This window comes from Pongo abelii, chromosome 21 (assembly GCF_028885655.2).
Source record: "Pongo abelii isolate AG06213 chromosome 21, NHGRI_mPonAbe1-v2.0_pri, whole genome shotgun sequence".
Classification (NCBI taxonomy): domain Eukaryota; kingdom Metazoa; phylum Chordata; class Mammalia; order Primates; family Hominidae; genus Pongo; species Pongo abelii.
In genome coordinates this window covers 40150335-40166027 of record NC_072006.2, presented here as the reverse complement: position 1 = coordinate 40166027, position 15693 = coordinate 40150335, and the positions used below count along the sequence as shown (strand labels likewise).

At 46.2% G+C, this 15693-nt stretch overlaps 1 protein-coding gene across 9 annotated transcripts in view; it reads right to left on the bottom strand.

Annotated features, from left to right (window-relative positions):
* The window catches only part of CNBD2 (cyclic nucleotide binding domain containing 2), a 74815-nt gene that overhangs the window by 34112 nt on the left and 25010 nt on the right, over positions 1-15693 (bottom strand). For all 9 annotated transcript variants that reach the window (XM_063720648.1, XM_063720653.1, XM_063720646.1 and 6 more), the window contains 4 exons: positions 14337-14500; positions 10825-10981; positions 10157-10308; positions 7384-7522 (listed from right to left, as the gene is read on the bottom strand). In XM_063720648.1, the coding sequence (XP_063576718.1) occupies positions 7384-7522; positions 10157-10308; positions 10825-10981; positions 14337-14500 (612 nt within the window). The remainder of the gene's footprint in view (positions 1-7383; positions 7523-10156; positions 10309-10824; positions 10982-14336; positions 14501-15693) is intronic.

Below are 15693 nucleotides of genomic sequence, written 5' to 3'. Positions count from 1 at the left end.
TCTCCTGCCTCAGCCTCGTGAGTAGCTGGGATTATAGACATGTGCCACCATGCCCGGCTAATTTTTGTATTTTTAGTAGAGACGGGGTTTCACCATGTTGGCCAGGCTGGTCTCGAACTCCTGACCTCAAGCAATCTGCCTGCCTCGACCTCCCAAAGTGCTGGGATTACAGGTGTGAGTCACCACGCCCAGCCTGGTTCTTTTTTTTTTTGAAAATGTTATTTACTCACCATACGAAGTTCAAGTAACTGAAGAAGCATAAGAACTAAATATAAGCCAGGCACGGTGGCTCACGGACTGTAATCCCAGCACTTTGGGAGGCTAATGTGGGAAGATCACTTGAGCCCAGGAGTTCAAGACCAGCCTGGCCAACGTGGCAAAAACACAAAATTATTTTGTCTCTACTAAAAATACAAAAATTAAGCCGGCGTTGTGGCTCATGCCTGTAATCCTAGCACTTTGGGAGGCTGAGGCAGGTGGATCACCTGAGGTCGGGAGTTCGAGACCAGCCTGACCAACACGGAGAAACGCCGTCTCTACTAAAACTACAAAATTGCCAGGCATAGTAGCTCACGCCTGTAATCCCAGCACTTTGGGAGGCCAAGGCAGGTGGATTGCCTGAGGTCGGGAGTTCGAGACCAGCCTGACCAACATGGATAAACCCCATCCCTACTAAAAATACAAAATTAGCCGAGTGTGGTGGCACATACCTGTAATCCCAGCTATTTGGGAGGCTGAGGCAGGAGAATCGTTTGAACCCAGGAGGCAGAGGTTGCAGTGAGCCAAGATCGCATCATTGCATTGCAGCCTGGGCAACAATAGCAAAACTCTGGCTCAAAAAAAAAAAAAAAACAAAATTAGCCGGGCATGGTGGCGCATGCCTGTAATCCCAGCTACTCAGGAGGCTGAGGCAGGAGAATCGAATCGCTTGAACCCAGGAGGCGGAGGTTGCCATGAGCCAAGATCACGCCATTGCACTCCAGCCTGGGCAACAAGAGCGAAATTCTGTCTCAAAAAAAAAAAAAAAAAAAGATTAGCTGAATTAGCTGGGCATGGTGGTACATGCCTGTAGTCCCAGCTACAGGAGTTCTTTGTACTGTTCTTATAATTTTTTTATAAATTTAAAATTATTCCAAAATTGAAAGTTTAAAAATATTCAAACCAGACAGAAAAACATAGAGATAAAAACTACATTAATCCTGAAACCCAGAAATAACTAGTAGTAACATATTAGTGAATATTATTTCAAACTTTTCTCTATGAACATATAAGATGTATATCTACAATTTTTCATCAACGAATTCATTTACATAAAACAGACTCTTGTAACTTTTTAAGAAACTCAATAATATATCAAATACCTCTTTTCATGCCAAACGATATGGTTCTATAGTATCATGTTTAACGGTTACATATTATTCTATGCACACCATAATTTATAAAATTAAAAATAACAAATATTCAGTTGAGCAAAAGAAGTCAGAAACAAGGAATACACACTGTATGATTCCATTTATATGAAGTTCAAAAACATGCAAAAGTAACCTGTGGTGACATAAGTCATAAGAGTATTAAGCTTTATGGGGGGATTTTGTCTAGGAAGGGACACAGGAGAGCCTTCTGGAGTAGTGGAAATGTTTTTTATCTTGATTTGGGTAATGATCACTCAGGTGTATACATATATAAAAATTTATGAAGCTGTAAAGTTTAGATTTGAAATCTTTAATGCATACTTTTTTTTTTTTTTTTTTTTGAGATATAGGGGAACTGCAGGTGCCAGAGAAACAACATGAGCCCGGTTTCCTCAAGTATTTAGTGGGTCTTTAATTGCATCTATGGAGAGAACAGTTCCACTATGTGTCCCCCAGTGATAAACTGTTAGAAATGAGTTGAAAGTGTGCACTAAGTTTTCGATGCCATCAGGAAATCTTCTCTAGCTTTCTGAGGTCCCAAGGGTGTCCAGCCACCCGCAGCTGATTTCGCCCTCTAGTGGTAATATGAATAAACTACAGGAGTCGGGACAGCTTGATCTCCCTCCCAGAGATGAACACTCAAAAAACGCTGGCCAGGCAGGAAAAAAAAAAGAGAGAAAAGAGCAGTCCTTTAGAGGATGCTGGTGCTTTTCATTTCCAACCAGGGTCGGGGGGTGGGGGACCCTGGTTGGAAATGAAATATGTACCAAAATATGGCTTGTTGTTGCCTGATCCTCTGAATTCTCAAAAGCCAGAAATCAGAATTTTTATATAAAATCTTCACATTGATGATTAAATCAGATTTTAATAAAACACTGTAAGGAACAAACCAGACTCATCTTCTGGCCAAGAGCGCCCTACCTTGCTGTCCTTTAGTGACTTCCGCATTATTTTTCTCAGAATGAAGGCTCAGCACCCCTGCATTAGAATCCCCTACAGCACTCGCTCAAATGCAGATTCCAGAGTTAATGAATCAATCTCTGGGGTGAGACAGCAAATCTGCCTTTTTAAAAAGCACCCTATGTGTTTGTATTCTCTTACCAAAGTTTGAGAATTCCTCCCTCGGGAAGCACCCTACATGTCTGGATGCTTACCAAAATTTGAAAATTCCTCCCTTAGGTCAGGGGTTCTCCTATATCAGTGTGCATTGGAATCGCCTGGAAGCCTTGTTAAAACACAGATCACTGAGCCCTTCCTCCTAGAGTTTTGGATTGAGTAGCTCTTGGGTGGGCCTGAGAATTTGCATTTTGAAATGAGTTCCCCGCCAGGCGCGGTGGTTCACGCCTGTAATCCCAGCACTTTGGGAGGCTGAGGAGGGCGGAACACCTGAGGTCAGGAGTTTGAGACCAGCCTGGCCAACATGGTGAAATCCCGTCTCTACTAAAAATACAAAAATTAGCCAGGCATGGTGGCGGGCACCTGTAATCCCAGCTACTCAGGAGGCTGAGGCAGGAGAATCACTTGAACCCAGGAGGCAGAGGTTGCAGTGAGCCGAGATCGTGCCATTGCACTCCAGCCTGGGCGACAAGAATGAAACTCCGTCTCAAAAAAAAAAAAGAAGAAGAAGAAATGAGTTCCCAAGTGCTGCTGGTGCTGCTGGTCCAGCCACCGCACTTTGAGAAGCACTGAATTGCGGGAGGGATGCTCACTGAGTAAGCATGTACTAAACTGATTCTCATCCTTACCAGACTTTATGGGATGAGCGGTACCATTTCACAGGTGAAGCAATGGAGGCAAAACAGATGAAGAACCACCCCCCCCCCGCTTTCTGCCAGTCAGAATGTAATCATTATGCTGATTAAAGAAAATATTGTAAAGGATTTCTATCCCTCACCACACATTCCCCCCCCCCCATCTTTCCTGGCTATATAGTATCAAAGAGCTTAGAGTTAAATTTGGAGAGATATGGCAGAGGTGATCACCTCAAAATTTTAGCACAGAGGAAGCAAATATCAAGGAGGAGAAGGAACTGCCAATTGATATCCAGCAATAAATCTTTTGCTACTTATATTAACTAGACTTGATTCTGTTCTCTGGGACTGAGCCGAGAATAACAACACACACACCACTCCCCTGGTGGTGCTGGTAAGTTTAACAACCAGCTCTCCTAAAAAACATATGCCTGCATATAAACCTGTTATAAAGAATGTGTTACACACAATTTATAAATAATAAAATATACCATACAGGAAATTCCATACAGCCAATCAGCTCTCACAGAATTCTTCTGTGGGTTTTGGCTGAACTCTTGTATCCATGGCCAGTTTATAGTTGCAACTCAACCATGATTGGACAAATGAAGTTGCATCCCAATCCATTCTCTTCCCAATAAATTCAATGTTATTAAATCTGACTTGTGATGTACTGTTCTATTTCTCACCCTCACATAAATTATATTAAACTGAAACTTTTTTAGCTTTAGCACTATGTACATCAGAACTTCATTTGTTCAATGGTATAACTTCTATGATGAATGAGATAACAGCTTTTTTTTTTAATTAATTTTTTTTTGAGACTCTGTCACCCAGGCTGGAGCGCAGTGGCATGATCCCAGCTCACTGCAACCTTCACCTCCCAGGTTCAAGTGATTCTCCTGCCTCAGCCTCCTGAGTAGCTGGGATTATAGGTGCGCACCACCACGCCTGGCTAGTTTTTCTATTTTTAGTAGAGATGGGGTTTTACCATGTTGGCCAGGCTGGTCTCAAACCCCTGGCCTCAAGTGATCCACCCGCCTCGGCCTCCCAAAGTGATGAGATTACAGGCGTGAGCCACTGCACCCAGCCAGATAATAGCTTTTATTTGTTTTTATTTATCTTATTTTTTTTGAGATGGAGTCTCATTCTGTTGCCCAGGCTGGAGTGCAGTGGTGAGATATCGGCTCACTGCAACCTCCGCCTCCTAGGTTCAAGCAATTCTCCTGCCTCAGCCTCTTAAGTAGCTGGGATTAGGCATGTGCCACCATGTCCAGCTAATTTTTATATTTTTAGTAGACATGAGGTTTCACCATGTTGGCCAGGCTAGTCTCGAACTCCTGACCTCAAGCGATCCACCCATCTCAGCCTTCCAAAGTGCTAGGATTACAGGTGTGAGCCACGGCGCCCGGAGAGATAATAGCTTTTAAATATTGTTAGACGATTTCATTCTCTTTGCAGTGTAGCAGCTATAGACCCAAGCCACTTTTAAATTTAATCTGCATTATAAGCATTTGCTTTTATCACTTTCCTAAGACAATCAGCAAAGCCCTAAATCAAGACCTGACTTAGGGTGTTTGCTGATTCCATTGTATAAATTATCCAACCATGGCTGATTGTAAGCTACCAACATGAGGTCACTGAATGTGGAGTGGGGAGGAGATGCTCACAATTGCATAGTATTTCTACCATAGAGACACAATAGACGTAACCTGAAGAGAAAAACTAGTAAAAACGAAATAACATCAGTAGGAAATGATGAGTTTTCAGTATGTATTACCCTTGTTTTCTTTCTTTCCTTCTCTCTCTTGCTTGCTCCTTCCTTCCTTCCTTTCTTCCCCCTCCCCTCCCCTCCCCTCTTCTCTCTCTCTCTCTCTCTCTCCCTCTCTCATCTGTCTTTCCTTCTTAGAGATAGGGTCTTGCTATGTTGCCCAGGCTGCTTTCAAACTCCTGGGCTCAAATGATCTTCCTGCATGAGTCTCCTGAGTCATTAAGACTATGGGCGTCAGCCACCATGCCCAGCTCCTAATTTTCCATATAACTTATTTAATTGTAGGTTTATAGCATCTAATTTTTAATAATTATTATGTTTACCAAAATTCCTGAAAATTTAACAATCAGCTCTCACAGGCAGGTACAAGCCAGTGCCAGCACACAACCAATCTTGCTTCCTCCTTTTGCCTAATGGTTCAATACGTCAGGGCTCATCTCCCACCTCACCTCCCCCAGGAAGCCCTGCTTAAAGCCTCCAGCCTTTAGAGATTCTCTCTCCTGAATTCTTGTAACTTGCAGAGTTTGCACCAATCACTTGGTACTTGGCATTGACACTTTTCTTTGTTTATGTGTGGAATCTGGTGGAGGAGATCTATAAAGAGAGAAAACCAGTCTTTATCTTTGTATCCCTCCAGAGCCTGGACCAATGTGTCATGACCTTGGCAAAAACTCAACAAATGCCTGTGGTGGCTTAATCTGTAAGAAACAGACAGAAAGGTCAGCCCAAATCCTAAATCCAAGTTCTTGAAAAGATCTTTGCAGTCAGAGAGACTTGGGTTGAACCCTGCCTCTGCACTTCATCAGCTGTGTGACCTTGGATAACCACTTCACCTTACTGTGCCTCAGTTTCCTCCTCTGTAAAATGGGAATAATGACAATACCAACCTCCTCCAGGCTATAGAGACTAAAATGAGATGAAGCATGTGAAACATAGAACCTGGCATACAGTAAGCACTTGAGAAATGGGAGATTTTCTTTTCATTATCAACCAACAGAGAAGGTGGCAAAGGACATAAAGCAATTTGCAAAAGATAAAATGTAGGTCATAAACAAACATGATAAATCTCACTAGTAATCAGAAAAAATATCAAATCCTCAGTATGGCAGCAATTGCGACCTATTAAACTAGAAAACTTTTGAAAAAATGACATGCAAGGCTGGCAGAGCTGTGGTGGCACCAACAAAAATGTACATCCTGGACACTAGATAAGGTGGGGCTCTCCTTTCGGAATGCAATTTGTTGCAGGAGCCATAAAAATTATGATACTGAGAGTTGAGTCCAATCTCTCTCTCTGGCTGCAAGACTCCATTGCAGTGGTCCCTATACCTATGGCTATGGCCCCTTTGAATAAAGTCTGCCTTACAAAACAAAATTATGATACCAAGAAATTCCACTTTTGAAACTCTATTCTGAGATGATGGGTTTATGGATGATTTCTTCCCTTTTTCCAGAAAGTTTCCTAATGTGGTCATATCACTTTTACAATTTAAAGATAATTTAAGGTTGGGTGTGGTGGCTAACGTCTGTAATCCCAGCACTTTGGGAGGCTGAGGCAGGCAGATCACTTGAGGCCATGAGTTTGAAACCAGCCTGGCCAGTATGACGAAACCCCATCTCTACTAAAAATACAAAAAAAATTAGCCAGGCATGGTGGCACATACCTATAGTCCCAGCTACTCAGAAGGCTGAGGCAGGAGAATCAATTGAAGCCGGGAGGCAGAGGTTGCAGTGAGCCAAGATCTCATCACTGCACTCCAGTTTGGGCCACAGAGTGAGCAAGACTCTGTCTCAAAAATCAATAGGCTGGGCCTGGTGGCTCATGCCTGTAATCCCAGCACTTTGGGAGGCCAAGGCAGGCAGATCACCTGAAGTCAGGAGATCGAGACCAGCCTGGCCAACATGGTGAAACCCCATCTCTACTAAAAGTACAAAAATTAGCCGGGCATGGTGGCAGGCACCTGTAATCTCAGCTACTCGGGAGGGTGAGGCAGAAGAATTGCTGAAACCCAGGAGGCAGAAGTTGCAGTGAGCTAAGATTGTGCCATTGCACTCCAGCCTGGGCTGACAACAGTGAGACTCTTGTCTCAAAATAAATAAATAAATAAATAAATAAATAAATAAATAAATTTAAAGTGATCTGGCATCACTAAGATTCAACAGCCAAATGCATAATTTAAATATGCATCTATATGTAAATAAGCACGCTTAGGAGCTCAAGGTGGGAGAATCCCTTGGTCCTCTTTCTAACACAATAGCCATATATCTAATGTCTCTAGCCATGCTCTGAGAGAGGCAGGCCTCTTACAGCTGGTACATGGAAACTGAAAAGGAAGTGAATTGCACAGGTTGCAGAAAAGGGCTCAAACTCTGACCATCAGGTCACAGGACATGATCTTAGGCATGCTCCTCAGAGGTTCACCCTCATCCCAACCCCCAGACTTTTCACCTTGCTGATAAACATGATGAAGGGTGACTCTCCAAAGTCTTTTGAGATCAGCTGCCCATACGAGAACCTCTCTATCTTCGCCATAGTTACAAGCTGCCAGAGCTTCTCATCAGACCATGATGCAAACAGATCCATCTTCCTGTGGGAAGAGCCTGTTAGAATTCATCAACTCCATCACACAAGGTGCCCAAACCTTAGCAATCTGCAGAGGGCACATACTCTTCTCCTGTGGAGGATGCCTGGGTGGAAGATTTCACTGCTACCTGCCCGATTACCTGGCCTTGCCTGTAGCCACTCTCCTACCTGCTATCACCTTGGCTCCCTCCACCTTTTCCCAAGGCCTTTCCCCTCCAGCAAAGCTCCCCTCTTTGCTGCTGCTCAGATGCCCCTGGGTGATCCAGCCTCTGTGCTTTTCTCACCTCTGCTCCTCCTTCCAAGAAACTTCTCCTCCTCCATCCCTGCCATCCCTCCCCACCGTGGCTCATGAAGCTACTCCCCACTCCAGCTCACAGCTGCTCTGTCCCCCAACTTAGCAGTTCTGGCCCTACCTTTGCTTTGGGCAGCTCATCCAACCCTTGTGTCCCCCTGGCCTGTTGACTTCAAATACTCAGCTCTGGGTCTGGAGAGTGGGACATATCTGGACTCCACTCTTTCTGCCTGTTGCTCCCTGTGGGTGAGCCCACCCCACAGTGACTGCCCCTTCCCCTGACCTTGAACACCACTTTCACAGGCTTGCCTGCCTTCATATGTGGCTCCAAGGGCTGCCAACAATCATCTCAGATTTTCTCACCTCCAACAGGTTAAGGGCTCAGAACTTAACTGACTCAGGTGGACTGAGTTCATTGAATCAGGTTAACTCAAGATGACTCAGGCCTCAATGCGTGCACTGAGTTAAGGTCAGGGCACCAGAGGTGAACACGCTCAGTGCCATGTCAGGGACGAAGGTCTGGAGACACCAGAAGAAAAAGTAGGGCCACCATAGAAGAAGTACCTACCATGCACCAAGCACTGGGCCATACACTTCCCATGATCATCCCATTCCATCCTCACCACGACCTTGGGAGAAGGGTATCCTTATCCCCATTTTACAGAGCAGGAGGCCAAAACACAGAGAAATGACGTGACCTATCTAGGGTCACATCGCTGATAACCTAAGAGCTGAGATTGGAGCCAGACCTATTTTTCCACAGTATGGAAAAAAAAAACAAAAAAACAAAAAAAAACACCTCCTCCCTTTAGGACTAAATCCCCACTTTTCCAGGGGATGAAGCTACCTCTCTCAGCCCCAGCCACAGGAACCAGACCCCTCGGCCATCACATTTCTCTGCAGCTGTGCAGCCCTACAACCCGAATTTTCAGGGCCAGTGCAGATACTTCATTGAATTTTTACTCCTTTTACATAAAGGCAAATAACTGAAGAGCAATTAAATGAGGTTTCACTTGCATATCCTTATGTGGCCTTTCATGCACGTAAGTATTCAAAAACCAAAAATCTTTTGCTATGTGTGAGTTCTGCTTTTAAATATGATACCCAGTTACGGTGCTTACTTTCTGACTCACCTGCGATTGTTATTATTTATATCCTGTTATTCACCTTACTCAATATTTATTTGTTGAGCACCTGCATGTGTCTGGCAATGTGACAACATAAGGATTATAGTAGTGACAAAGACAGATCTATCTGGTCTCTGTCACCATACTGCTTACTGTCTGAGGGGTATATAAACTGTAAAGAAATTACCATGCAATCAAGAATTATAGTTTGGGCCAGGCGCAGTGGCTGATGCCTGTAATCCCAGCACTTTGGGAGGCCAAGGCAGGCAGATCACTTGAGGCCAGGAGTTCAACACCACCCTGGCCAACATAGTGAAACCCCATCTCTACTAAAAATACAAAAAAATTAGCTGGGATTGATGGCGCATGACTGTAATTCCAGCTATGTGGGAGGCTGAGGCAGGAGAATTGCTTGAACCCAGGAGGCGGAGGTTGCAGTGAGATGAGATCATGCCACTGCACTCCAGCCTGGGCAACAGAGCAGGGCCCTCTCTCTCAAAAAAAAAAAAAAAAAAAAAGAACTATAGTTTTATAGTTTGGGCTGAGCATGGGGGCTCATGTCTGTAATCCCAGCACTTTAGGAGGCCAAAGTGGCAGGATCACTTGAGACCAGGAGTTCAAGACCAGCCTGAGCAACATGACTCCATCTCTACAAATAATAGAACAATTAGCTGGATGTGGCAGCACACCTATAGTCCTAGCTACTAGGACCATGCTCTGTTGCCCAGGCTGGAGTGCAGTAATGTGATCACAACTCACCGCAGCCTCAAACTCCTGGGCCCAAGTGATCCTCCCACCTCAGCCTCCCAAGTAGCTGAAACTATAGGTATGTGCCACCACACCCAGCTAATTTTTTTTTTTTTTTTTATTTTGTAGGGACAGGATTTCACTATGTTGCCCAGGCTGGTCTTGAACTCCTGGGCTCAGGGATCCTCCCACCTTGGACTCCCAAAGTGCTAGGATTACAGGAGTGAGCCACTGTGCCCAGTCCCGTGTTAGCTATTCTTACTATTACTATCAATAAGGAAGGGATATTTGAGCTGAGACCCGAAGGGATAGTAGGAGTTTGCAGAGAGAGAGGGTGGGTACGAGGTGGGACTTCAGAGCATCCCAGACAGAGAGAACAGCAACCAGTATGTTTCCCACCAGGCCTAGGACAGACAAGTCAGGCAGCTAATAAACACACAAAGGGAAAAAAATGTTGAATGAAGGCAGTTACCTAAAAAATTCAAACCGATACTGAGCATCCTTCTGAACTTCATGGTCCAACTTATTAGCAAAGAAGTCCTCCCGGTCAACAACCAGGAACTCCGTTTCTTCCATACAGACGATGGTGGACCTCCTCATTGAAGCATGCAGAACGTCCGTTTCCTGTTGGGTGGACAGGGCAAGGGCAAGTGTGAGGCCACCTCCACTTCCTGTCCTCAGCCTTACACACATCTTCCCTGCCTCCATCTTCCCCCTGAATTCTCTCCTCACCAGACTGTGTGTTCCCCGGCCCCCTCTATTCTCCTGCACATTCTCTCACTGGGGCCCACTCCCCTTCTTCTTAATCTGCTGCTTATGGAAAAAGAGGCAACAGGCCTGAACAGGCCAGAGGGGAGGAAGCTGGAGAGGCCTCACTATGGACTCACTTCATCTCTAAAGGGCTGTATCAGGAACATACTTCTTAAACATCACAGATGAAGAGGCTGATCTTGGTCCAACTCAGTTAGCATTTCATTAACTCAATTAGCATCAACTCAATTAGCATGTCCCATGCCCACACGGGACAGTGACTTGTACAGAGTACTAGGCAGGACTGGGCCTGGCTGAGAGGTTCTAGCAGAAGTCCTGTCACCTCCACCCACTCCACCCCAGGAAACCGAGTCCTTCCCCTGGGCTTACCCCAAAACAGCTACCCTTGTGCAGCAATTTCGGGTGGGGATCTAGGAAGGCACTGCTGCCATCCTCATCCTTGGTTATTGCAACTGTGCCCAGGTAGATGAAATAAAAGCTGTTGCCCTTCTGCCCCTTCTTGATGATCACACGCCTGCGACCAAACCTGGGAAAAGACCACTGCTAGTTGACTGGATAGTGACACGGGGGCAGGTTCAAGCTGGGAGGAGCTCTGGACTGGTTGTGCTCTTTGCTCTGGGAGATAAGAGCACAGACTTGGACCAGAAGGGCCCTCAGGACAGCCCAGCCCTGCCAGTCAAGCTGGAGCCTTTCACTAACACCTATCCCATTGCCTGCCTCGGTTGGACTGAAGCTTCCTGAAAGCAGAGTCTTTGCCAGTCTGGGTCACTGCTGCGTGTGCTTGGGCACAGTGAATGTTCATTGAACATAGTGGAATAAATGAGTGAACACATGCTGAAAGCAATGAATGGGTTAGTAGAGTCGCTAAATGATTAGGACTGGCTTTAGCATTAGCCCAGGATCCAAATCCTGGTTCTGCTCTTAGCTGTGTGACACTGAGCAATGGATATCCCCTCTCTGATCCTTCGTTTCTCTTGTCTGTAAAATGCAGATGAGTATGCCTAGAATGAGACACAGATAATGGTCTTATCATAATTACCAGCAGCCCACTACCCAACTGGGCACCCTTAGGGTAAAGGTGCCCAGGCCCAGAGCGAAAAAGGAGTTCTTAAACTCAGAGGGAAGTTTCTGTATTTCGTATGCAAGTCCAAATCTCAGTTCTTTTGATATTTATTCTTTTCCTTCATTCATTCAATAAGTTAAATAAATATCAGTGGTGTCTGTTAGGCACCGTGAGGCCAGGTGTGGTGGCACATGCCTGTTAATCCCAGCACTTTGGGAGGCCAAGGTGGGAGGATCGTTTGAGCCTAGGAGTTTTGAGATAGGGACAGGGTCTCACTATGTTGCCTAGGCTGGTCTTGAACTCCTGGGCTCAAGGATCCTCCCACCTTGGCCTTGCAAAGTGCTGGGATTACAGGAGTGAGCCACTGTGCCCAGTCCCGTGTTAGCTATTCTTACTATTACTGTCAATAAGGAAGGGATATTTGAGCTGAGACCTGAAGTGCCACATCCAGCTAATTGTTCTATTATTTGTAGAGACGGAGTCTTGTTATGTTGCCCAGGCTGGTCTTGAACTCCTGGGTGGGCAATAAGGTGAAACCCCATCTCTACAAAAAATGCAAAGATTAGCCAGGTGTGGGGGTGCACACCTGTGGTCCCAGCTGCCTGTAAGGCTAAGGTGGGAAGATCACCTGAGCCTGGGAGTTTAGGGCTATGGTGAGCCATGATCATACCACTGCATTCTGGCCTGGGTGACTCTGTCTCAAAAAAAAAAAAAAAAAAATTAGGCACAATGAACAACACAGACTTTGTTTTCAAAATTATGGTCACATACAGGATGTAAATGAGGTTTAAAAATGCTTTAAGAGATGTCAGTGCAGGCTATTGAGGAGCACAGAGAAGGGGCCTTTATCCAAGCTTAGGAAGGTCAGACAAGGCTCTAGCATGGTGCTTGAAGTGAGTCATCCAGGTGGACAAAGAGATGGAAGAGGGTCCCAGGCACAGGGACCACCATGACCAAAGGTGCAGAGGTGGCCCAAAGCACGGCACATTCAAGGGATCACGTGTACTTCACAGGTAATGTGCACTTCACAGGAAAGGAAAATGGGAGAAGGCAAGGTCGGGGAGTGGTGGGAGAGAAATTCGGCTAGTCCCACCATAAAGGGCCTCCAAAGCTCAGCTAAGTTTGAATTTTACCCAGGAGACAATGGGTAAAAAAAAGTCTGCCCTTTAGTCTCTGCCAGGACTGATGAGCAGCCATTGTGGAAGTGCCCCGATAGCAGGGCCATTGTCCCCACCTCTGAGCTCATGGCCCTGCCCTCAGCAGTTCCTCCTCTTCCTCCTCCCCCTCCACACTGCCACCTTCTGTTCCTTCCTGACTCGCTGGCTTGACCAGCAGCAGGGGAACCAACACCCTGCTCAGGGCAGATGATACCCACTTTGTTCCATCAGTTTGTCCATGTTGCTCCCCTGCCTGCAATGGCCTTCCCTCTCTTCTCCACTATTCAGATCCTTTCAGGAACTCAGATCCTACTTCCTCCAGGAACCTTCCCTGACCCAGCCCCCAGCAGCATCTCCTCTTCTGACCTCTTAGAGAGTACTCACTGGCCTTGTGATTCTGTGGCAAACTCCTGAGGGAAGGGATTAGAGGACAGACAGAGGACCACACCAGGCTGGAGTCAGTACTGCCCAGGCTCCACTGTGGCTGTGGGCTTCATGAGCTACAAACCAGTATCAGCCTGAAATCTTTATCAATGTAGGAAAGAGGCAAGCCAGGCACGGTGGTACACGTCTGTAATCCCAGCATTTTGGGAGGCTGAGGTGGAAGAATCACTTGAGCTCAGGAGTTCAAGACCAGCCTGAGCAACATAGTGAGACTTTGTCTCTACAAGAAATAAAAAATAAAATTAGCCAGGAATGGTGATGCCTACCCCTTGTCCCAGCTATAAAGGAGGCCGAGGTGGAAGGCTCACATGAGCCTAGGAGGTAGAGGCTTCAGTGAGCTGTGATCGCACCACTGCACTCCAGCCTGGTTGACAGGACGAGACCCATCTCAAAAAATAATAATAATAAAAAGAAAAAAGAAAGAGGAGATGGCCCAGGTGATAATGACTAGCTGGGAGATAGCAGGAATATTCAGCTAGGAAATGAGATTTTGAAGATGAGGGAGCACTGTTCACTGAAGTAAAGATGACTAGAGCTAGAGCCAGAAAGACCCTCAGAGCCCATCAAGCTCAACCAACATTTTTGGGAAGGGGAAAGGGACCCAAGGGACTTTCAGCTTGCTGAAAGTCACGGCAAGCCACAATCAAGTCAGAGCTAGAACCCGAATCTCCAAAAGCAGACATCTGTCGCTTTTGCTGTCAAGCATCTGATCATATTTTTCCACCAATCACACCCTGATTCTCCTTTGGGAAACTACGCTTTCTCAACTCTCAATCAGAGCATCACTGACCTCAGTGGTAATTCAAGCAAAGCCAAGCTGTTTCAGAAAGAATTCATCCCAAGCTCTAATGGGAGTGACTGAAAAGAGCTTCAGTGCTGTTTCTTTTTGTCTGGGTGACCTAGGAGGAGCCATTTTCCCCCACAGAGCCTCAGTTTCCTCTTCTGAAAAATGAGGGAATTGGACCAGATCCTCTCTGAAGTTCCTACTAGATCCTCTCCAGATTTAATGGCCCTTTAATTATCTAAGAGTCTCAATAACTGAGCGAGATAAGGGTACTGCGACCATAGCAGTGGGAGCTGGAGTGAATGGACAGAAGACTTCATTCATGGCTGACACCATGCAGAGGGATGGGCAGGACCTGCCACACCTTCTCAGCCAGGCTTTTTTGCTCAGTCCAGCCTCAGCCTGGTGGCCAAGGGCTGTGCCCCTCACTGACCGTTCAAAGCGCATAACTTTGGCCAGGAGCAGCTGCAGGGGCTCCGCGTAGTTCCGATAGCTATCCAGAACCTGCAAGATGTTACAGACGGCCTGGATCTCATCCTCTGTTCTCCAGGAAGGCTTCTTCTGCATGATCTGAATGGCCTTTGGAGGAAAGTGATCCTGGGGAGAGAGGACCAGAGTGATACAGGGGACCCAGCAATTTCGCCCATGGGCCAGTGGGCAACACCCCACAGTCCTGCTTGTACACTTTCCCGTTCCCTGTGATGTGGCTGTGATGTGGCTATGATGTGGCTGACACGTGATGAGTGCTTACTGTGTGTCAGGCACTGGGATAAACATTTTATATGCCCATCTCACTGCATCCTGCCAGCCCAAGAACTGTTATTCCATTTGACAGATGAAGAAACTCAGGCAGGATTAGGAGTAGATCTGAGACATATCAATGCTGACATCCCCCCGACCTGTGCTGTTCATTGACCTTCCCAGGCAATACAGGCTTCCACGGGCTCCAGTGGTCCTGCAGAGTCTGCTCAGCACATACACATAGCAGTCAGGGGAGACTTTCACCTGTGTCTCAGCCTAGAGCTCGGCATGCTACAGCAGACTAACGAGCAAAGTGAACCTTCCGGAGACTATTAGCTAAACCTTTTCTTCTCCAGTGAACCAGGCCTCATGGACCAGCACATTCACCTGCCACTCCCACCTGCTGAAGAAGTGACACCGTGAGTTATGAACACCCTCAATGGCTTCTCTCCAACCTCATCTCCTACCTCTCCCCTTTGTTCTCTACTCTGGAACTTTCTACCTGTCCCTGGCATGTGCTAAGCTCAGCTTTGTCTTGAGGTCTCTGCCTGGGCTGTTTTTTTCTGCCTGGAATATTTGTCCCCTGGGTTTTCTTGTGGACATGGCTGACTCATCATTCTGGTCTCAGCTCAGATGCTGCCACACCCTCAGTGAGTCCCCACTGGGTCATCTTAGCTAAAAGAGTAGCCCCTTCCCCAGTAGGCTCTTGCTATAGGGTGAACATCTCCTCCAAAACTTGTGTCGAAATATAATTGCCATTCTGACATTATTAAGAAGTGGATGCTGGGCACAGTGGCTCATGCCTATAATCCCCAACACTTTGGGAGGCCAAGGCAGGGGGATCACTTGAGGCCAGGAGCTTGAGACCAGCCTAGGCAACACAGCAAGACCTTGTTTCTACAAAAAAATTTGTAAAAGTGAGACCTTTAAGAGGTAATTAGGTTACAAGGGCTCTGCCTTAGTGAATGGATTAATGTAATTATCATGAAAGTGGGTAACTTACTAGTTAAGTCTCATCATAACTCCTAGTTAGCTCCTCAATGGCAGGG